General features: G+C 60.0%; 1 protein-coding gene and 1 long non-coding RNA gene across 2 annotated transcripts; both read right to left on the bottom strand.

Moving 5' to 3' along the window:
• Nucleotides 1-910: 910 nt before the first annotated feature.
• LOC135980297 (uncharacterized) lies at nt 911-3,464 on the bottom strand. The gene is made up of 3 exons (XR_010597423.1): nt 3,391-3,464; nt 2,607-2,666; nt 911-1,461 (listed from the first exon to the last, which is right to left on the bottom strand). It is a non-coding gene; the product is annotated as an uncharacterized LOC135980297 (long non-coding RNA).
• Nucleotides 3,465-3,680: 216 nt separating this feature from the next.
• Nucleotides 3,681-7,450, bottom strand: LOC135980296 (maestro heat-like repeat-containing protein family member 1; the record flags this gene model as incomplete). The annotated part of the gene is made up of 8 exons (XM_065580329.1): nt 3,681-3,869; nt 4,715-4,867; nt 5,225-5,407; nt 5,591-5,746; nt 5,969-6,083; nt 6,228-6,359; nt 7,038-7,204; nt 7,294-7,450. Coding segments are annotated over 8 exons (1,252 nt in total), but the record flags the coding sequence as incomplete, so codon positions are not given.
• Nucleotides 7,451-8,000: the final 550 nt, after the last annotated feature.

Raw genomic sequence — 8,000 nt, 5'->3', positions numbered from 1 at the left:
TTCCCTGAGCTCTCCTACTGAGAGGTGATCAAGAGAAGTTTGTTCTTGCTTTGAGTCCAATAGCTTGGTGCATTGTTCAAGGATCTCCTATATAAAGATGCTACTTATCATCTGTCTACATCTTTATAAGGCCCCCATCAGTGCAGTATTTGAGTGCCTGTTTCCGCCCAAGTTGCATAACCTCTCTGCCTGTTTACACAACAAGGACATCTATCACTGTTTTTAATGTTGAGAAGGTAAGAGTTTGATTTCAGGTTTTGGATGAGGACAAAATGGAGCCTTGATTACATGCCAGGCGTCTGCTCGTGGAGGTGAGGCTGAACATGATGATGATGTTTTTTTGGAATTGCAGCGTTCGCCTCTGCAGCAGGTTGCCCAGCTCTACTGTCCAAGAGAGGAAGCTCATCCTGGGCTCATGTAATTTTGATCCCGCCCCCTCTTGATAGGGCTGCCTGCCAGAGGTGAATTCTCACTGAGCGATACCCTCCGGGCAGCCTGCATGTAGCTCAGAGGTTCTGGGGAAGATTTGTTGAGGGGCCAGAGAAGGCCAAGCCTGACTGCTGCTGCTTGGCAGGCCACTAGCCTTTTCTCCTGAGCCTTGGTTTCCGGAGGGTAAACGTGGCAGCCCTCTGTGCCCTTGGCCACTAATCTCTTGCTTTTCTGTTAGGCTCCATCCAGAGATAACGGATTTCAGAGGGCAAACTCGAGAGATTCTGGACTCCTGGGACCTGAATCTTAATGTTTCTCCACCATAGGCAGGTTGGGGAAATACCCTTGTCTCCCGGGTTCCCTATTTAGTTCCCTAATAAGTCACTGGTGATCAGTGTGTGTCCCTAATAGCCCAATTCAAGAGCTGGAGCTTCCATCCTCTTCCCCTCAGTGGAGGAGGAGAAGATGGAAAAGTCCTAGACATACAAAAAGGGCACCCTAGAGGTGAGTGAGTCTGACCACCTGTTCATTCTGTATGGTGCAAACTGAGCTCGAAAGCCTTGCTTGGTTGGCAGGTGTATGAGTGAGGCCTGTGGAGCCAAATAAAAGGCTCCTGCCCTAGAGATCAGAGCTCGGGTAGATCTTGGTGAGACAGAGACCCCTCCCTTCTGGAACTCTGCAAGGCAGTAACCTGGGTATCCTCCTGCTTTCTCACAGGTCTGCGCAAGTGCTCTCTTGCCTATATGGGAACATCTACTGGCAGCCTGCCCATTACTCCTGTGGTGGCTCCCTCTGCTGGACTGTTTCAGCATTGCTCCCTAAACCAAGTTTTGTCTGAGCATCTTCAGTGAGTATGCGCCCATCTAGGCTACGTCAGCTGCTGTTTTACACCCCACCTTCCATAGGCTTCCCTCATCCACACAGCAGCATGGTCCAGTCCATATGATCAGCCTGCCTGTGTGAGCAGAGCATCTAAGTAGCTAGACCTGCGGGAAGAACTATGCCGGAATTTCTCTCCGCCGGAATCTTTGTCTGCAAAGAAGGAAATGGATAACAAAACTGAGTTTGCAACATGCACTTATCTTTAAAAAGCAGCCAACTGCATTGGTTGTAAATAGGGAGGGTGTCAGGAAATGTGGGGAGAGGAGTTTACTGGAGTGAAGGAAATTCTGGCTGCAGCAGCCTTATTCCCCTCTTGCTCAGTGGATTGGGGCTGTGAGAAGTGACACTGGGTCTGCTTGCGGCCTGCAGTTCAGCCTGAGACTCTACGCCACCCCCTGCCCACCCTTCTTGGGCTGACTGCAGCCTCTCCAGGTATTTAAGCACCAGGCCTAGGAGAGTCTGCTCAGCACCTGGCTGGGTTCTGCCTAGTGAGCAGCTGGCAGGGTCAGCCTCTGACAGAACGAATGCCCATGATGCGGGGGAGGGGTTGGACTGCACACTCCAGCCCTGGGATGTGTTTCCTCAGCACCTGGCTCTGTTTCCTCAGCTCTGGTGCAGCCCTTTGGGGCATGATCAGCTGTTGAAGGCAGGGAGACTCAGAGGTAGAATTTCATATCCCCAGAAGCATAGCTGGGGCTGGAGTGGGGTGGGGGGTTGGGGTGGTGTCAGCTTCTCCGTGCGTGCAGGGGCTCTTGGAGCTGCCACTTGCAGGGGGCAGGCAGCAATCCAGGCTGGGTTCTGCAGAGTTAGCACCAAATGAGGCTCAGAGGAACCCCCGGCCTCGCCCTTGGCTGGGGCTGCTCAGAGTCCCTGCCCGCGGCCCCGCTGGTGAGGGATTAGGGGAAAAAGTCTCCTCCAGCAGCCGGGTCTCCCATAGGAGGTGGTTTCCCTCCCTCTTGTGGAGTCCACCCCCTCTCTGCTTGCCACTGCCCCCTGCCTGCCAGGAATAACTCACTTCTGACTCCCAGACCCTGATGACCAGCCATGGCTCCTGCCTGGGCCAGGATGGGAACACCCCACAGGGCAGGGAGTTTCAAACTATAGCCGGGGAGAAGATACCCTAGAACCAGCCCCAAGGGTTTTCTCCCTGCTCCTACGCTCTGCAGGTCACTCCAACTGGGTTCTGGCTCCCAGCCACCGTGCGATGTGGCTGCTGCCCCCTGCCCCTAGATCCCTGCCCCGATTTCCCCCCGCCCCTCCTCCCAGCACAGCAATACCCCTCAGCCGTGACTCACAGCAGGGTGGGCGGTCCAAGCCTCCTGCTCTTCTCTGGCTTCAATTGTCCATCATGTATCCTACGGGAGGCAGGCGGGCCTGGTTATTTAACAGCATGCAGGGCACCAGCCACCGCTTGGATTTCTGTCTTTCAAGGTGCCCCCCACCCCCAATCCATCCGGGCAGAGGAGGGGAAGGAGCTGGGTGGAGAGTCAGTCCCCAAGATTATTGGGATCATTTTGCCTTTGGCCTCGTGCCCCAAAAAGGCCAGGAGAGGTGTTGTGCACACAAGCCCCACTGGGAGTTGGCGTGAAGCACAGTGTGGCAGAGCTGCTGCCCTGGCTCTTTGCCTGCACGGCTGGTGGTAGCTGGGGTGGGCAGGGCTGGGGTTTCCTGTGAATCTCTGCCCTCCTTGTACAGGCTGCAGGGGGACCTGGCTGGGGCCAGTGCCTCGTGCGGGTGCGGGGTGGGGTGCGGGGGAACCAGGATGAGACCTTTGGGAGGCAGGATCTCTCCCTCGGGCCTGCTCCTGCTGCAGGTGCCAGGCTTGCCCAGGGCCAGGGCAGAGGAGACCCTTTGGCCGCAGAGCCCTCTCGCATCTGGCTGCAGGGAGTCTTGGTTCCCCCTTTGTCCCAGGGAGATGGGAAGGAGCGGGTCGGGGGGGGGGGGGGAGTTGGGTTTGGTTGTGTGTGGACAACGGAGGTCAGCCCCTCCCCCCTGTTAGGAGTGTGCATGTGGCGCTGGGCCCCGGACTCATGGGGCAGGGAGGGATAATAGGAAGAAGAGCTCCAGCTCTTTTCTTACCTATCAGCTGCTGGGCAGCTGCTGCTCTCAGGGCATCCTTCTTGCTCAGTCTCCCTGGGCAGTCCTGGAGCTGGGAAGCCAAGAACCCAGTTAGTCCCAAGCCACACATCCTCCCCAGGCTGAGGGGAGCTGCCTGGTAGGGAGGTGAGGAACCCCTGGCTCTCAGAGCCCTCTCCCCCTTGATTCCTCACATGGGACAGAGATGACTTGTACAGGAGCCATCCTCAAGGGTGGGGGATGGGGCTGAGTCAGTTAGGGGGCTCCCTGGAGCAGGGAAGCTCCCTGTGTGCTTAGGTCTTCCCACCCCCGTGTCCTGCAGGGCCCACACCCCAGATCTCACTCACCAGGATCCTGCAAGCTTCGCTCAGGAAGGCGGGGATGGCAGGGGCCGCCCCCTCGGCTAGCTGGCTCTGCACGAACGTACGCAGGGGCTGGTAGCTGAGGAAGGGTGCGCACTGCAGCAATGCCACCCTGCACGCCTGCCAGAGAGGGCGAGAAGGAAACTGGTTGAGTCCCTGAGCGCAACGGGCTGCCAACTCTCAGGCTCTGTGTGGCTTGGGGAGACTCCGCTGTGCCGGAGCAGCAAGGAGCCACCTCTTTGCAAAACCTCCTCTGGCCTGACCGTTGTTTCCCAGGCCCCCACAGCCCCCATCTCCAGCTTGGCTGGGTTGAGGGGAGCCAGGCCCGAGTGCTGGGGCCGGGGAGGTACACTCCTGGAACAGGGAAGGGGCCATTCCCTGTGGGTCCCCGGTGGGCGGTTAACAGCACTGCCCGGTGACCAACGTACTTGGCCTCCCCTCAATCCCAGGCACTATCGGGGGCTGCTACTCGGCTGGGGCACGGGTTGTGGTGGGATTGCTGCAGAAGACTGGTCATTCCCAGACAGGAGCTAGCACACAAGTGAGGGCAGGGCAGCAGCAATGGAGACCCAATCGGCCTCAGCGACCTGCCCTTCCCTGTGGCCCTGCTTGGGTTAGGTCACTTGCTAGGGGCCAGAGATAGACCTGGACCTGGCCACTAAACAGGGCAGGCTGTAAAATGGAGCCACAGCCGCGGAGAGGCTGGCTGAGCAGGGAGGCTGGAGGTGCCTGTGGGGAATGGAGGAGGAGAAGGAAACCCCACAGATCTACCCCACAGCTACACTCTGAGGGCTGGCAGAGCTCTGTGTGGGGTGGGGGAGGGCTGGATTAGTGGGGGGTCCTGGGTGCCACAGGGCAGCACTGAGGAGATCTGGGGCTTGGAGGGGGGAGTTTGCACCATCCTTGCCATGTTGTTAGAATGCCCCCAGCCACCCCTGCCCCTATGAGCCCTCAGCTGCACTCACCTGGGCCACCTGGGGGTCCCCGTCCTGTAGGTGGATGAGCAGTGTCCCCATGCTCTTCTCCACCTCAGCCCCAAAGAGGGATGACTTCTTGGAAACAAATTTGCTGAGGTGGCCAAAGAGCTCCATGGAGGCCCGCCTCAGGCCGCTGGTCTCCTGCAGACAGGGGGCGCAGGGTGGTTAGAGGGGACAGGCTCAGGCCCTCACATGCTTTGGGAATCAGCCTGGCAGCTGCGGAGCCCGGAGAGGTTTCAGCTAGTTCAAACGACAGGACAATTCTCTGCAAACTCCCCTCTTTCCTGCTGGGCCCCAGGGCTGCTGAACAATTGTGGGCCCAGGGCCCAAGAATGATTGCATCCCTGCCTTCCCTAGCAGAGGAGCTGAGCTGCCCCACAAATCCAGAAATGTGCCTGCATCGGACACTGAGCCCCCTCCACGGGAAGGCAGGTCCTGAGCACCTTCCCCTGTGGGGTGCCCTATAGCGCCATGGGGCCTGCCCTGCTTGGTACTTACATCCTCAAAGAACGTTCTCGCCTGCAGGGCCAGTGGGACGGCGACGTGAGCCTTCAGAGGCGCCTTGGGGTCCCGCAGCATCCAGCAGAGCCCTTCCATGGCTTCCAGAACGGTGCGGGGGTCGCAGCATTCGCACACGGCGCGGACAAAACTCTCCAGGATCTTGTCTCGCTTTTTCCTGACCTGCAGAGAAGGGGTTGGACGCCGCTCGGTGAGCAACGCTCTGTCAGCCTGAGTGTAAGCAGAGTCCGGGCAAGTCAGCCTACAGCCTAGTCTGCTCCATAGGAGCCACAGGCTGGGGAGAAGGGGAACCAGGCGCTTCCTACCCAGCCCTCTCTGCCTAGTCTCCTGCCATTCCAGACCCACCTTGTCCGGGAACTCGGTCACTGCGTTCCTGAGGCCGTGCAGCGCTCTGCCTCGAACGTGGATGTTGCTGTCCTCTGTCCGCTGCAGCATGGCCTTCACAACCTGCTTCCGCATCGCCTTGGGCTCATTCTCCATCAGCAGGGGGCTGCCGAGGAACTAAAGGGACCGAAAGGAGCTGTCAGAGAGGGCTGGGCGAGGCCAGGAGGAGCAAGGGGAAGGGAGTATGATCAGGGGCCAGGAGGTGACATAGATCCGTACCGACTGCTGTTCAAGCAATACACCACCGGGCCCATCTCTCATTGGCTGACCAGCTATTGGTCCCCTGTTCCATCAGCTTCTGGGCCTGGCTAACTCTCCCCCCTGGTCTTCCAGGCTCACCTCTGCGAACAGGGCGGTGCAGGCCATGCGTTCGCCCTCCTGGCTGGCCTGGAGGCTGGGAAGGAGAAGCTTTGGGATGCTCTTCAGGGCCAGGTTTGGGTGGGTCACTATGGCCCTGGGAGAGAACAAGAGTTCGTGTTGACGTGTGCATGACAACCCTGCACATGCCGGAATACGGCCCGGTCCCGGCCACCCCCTCCCATCTCTGCCCCACTGGGCTCCAGAGCGAGAACGTGACTCCTCCAGCCTCTGTCCTCACCTGCTAAGGAGAGTGAACCCCTCGGGCTGGGCCTCCTCCAGCAGCTGCCAGCCTCGCTCCTGGTCCATTAGCTCCACAGCTGGCTGACTGCCCCTGAGGCGCAGCACCCGCGCCAGGGCCTGCACGGCCATGCTGGGAAGAGAAGGAGGCAGGAGATGGTGATGCGGGGATTCCTGCTCTCTGGGCGGGGTGGGGCGGGCAGGACTCCCTTGCTGCAGCACTGAAGGGATCAGGGTGAGCCTAGAAGCTGCCCCACTTCTGCCTTTGGTTCTCCCCCCGCAACTGTGGGGGCAGGGGGGAGTGTCTGCAGATGTGCCCTTCGCTCTCCTCCAAAGATGTGAAAATTGCTCCTCCCCGCCCCGCCCAGGAAACTGACCCTGGGGAGAAAAGGACATGCAGTGCCCCCCTGAATGCCCTGCTGCCCTGAGCCCTGCCCCCAGGGCCCACTGCAGAAAAGGGGTGAAGTGGCTCAGTGACAGGCCGGGCCTGTCCCAAAGCCTTCAAAGTAGACAGTAAATAGAGACAGTAGCCAGCTCTGCCCTGCTCCCCAACTCTGCTCCCCCCGCCCCCGGCTCAGCTCCCTCATCACCCTGCTGAGCTGCCCACTCTGAGGAGCTCTCTGGCTCCCTGAGTATCCGGGGGCAGTTCTGCCCGCTCCTAAGCATGGGAAGCCTGGCTGATCTGAACCCTCGGTCCCCCGAAGGCGTCGGGGGTCCCTGGACAATGAAGGTCCAAGAAGGAAGCTTCCTCCTCCTAGGGGCTAGCCCAGACACTGCGTGGGTGCTGGGATCCATTGGCCCCACACATTACCTGCGTGGACTGGTGTCACTGGGCAAGTCCTGCTGGGCTCCCGAGAGGTGCCGTGCCGGGGGGCAGGCGATGGCGAGGAAGCAAGAGGCGAACAGGTCGTCCTCGCGTCCCTCCAGCGTGTCCGCTTGCCCCAAGGCCCCGATCAGCTCCCACAGGCCATATGTGGTCTGGAAGGGAAAAGATACAGTCAGAAGACCGTGGCCCTGCGCAGAATGCAGCCGGGAAAGAGGGCTGAATGCCAGCGATGGGAACTTACCGCCGGGGGCAGCCGGGCTGGCTGGGGGCAGCTCCTGTCCTGGGTCTGCCCAGGGTTAGCCCGGCCTTTCTCTGGGCTGTCGTACAGCAGGATGTGCAGTACCTCCCTGGTCAGCATGGGGTCTGCACCTAGGAATCTCCAGATGGCCTTGCTGGGGCTGTGACGGACAGAGGGACGGCAGGTAAGGAATTCACACAGAGGACGGGCCCAGTTGGTACACACCAGGGATGATGCCCTCCGAGGGGTGACAGGCCAGAAGCAGCAGGTTGAGCCTGCTGGTGGCTGACCTCAAGGCCCTTCAGGCACTGTCCAGTCCTAAGGGGTTCATACCCTCCTGCCTGGGCACTGCCAGGGGTCGCTGTGTCACAGAAAGGGATGGGTGGACGTGGCCAGACTCACTTCTCCCAGCTTGGGGGCCCCCTCCCTCCCTTGCTGCCTTCTCCTGATGGGAACCAGAGGGGCTGGGGTTACAGCCCCCATGGGGGAAAGCAGTGACTCTGGGCTCAGGGGTGGGGCTGGTGTGAGGAGGTGCCCACCCTTGGGAGGGGCTAGGGCTAGGTGCTGGGCTGGATCTCCTGAACTGCGGGGGGGGCACAGAGTGGGAGCTGCGGCCAGGAGAGCAGGAGCTCCTTCCCCATGGGGCAGAGTGTGGGGGTTTCAGGAGGAACAAAGCTCCATTTCTGGCCATGCCATGGCTCTGGGGTGCG

The sequence above is a fragment of the Chrysemys picta genome, unplaced genomic scaffold (assembly GCF_011386835.1).
Source record: "Chrysemys picta bellii isolate R12L10 unplaced genomic scaffold, ASM1138683v2 scaf2569, whole genome shotgun sequence".
Classification (NCBI taxonomy): Eukaryota; Metazoa; Chordata; order Testudines; family Emydidae; genus Chrysemys; species Chrysemys picta.
Note: the sequence above shows the minus strand (reverse complement) of the source record. Positions and strands in the feature narration are given on the sequence as shown.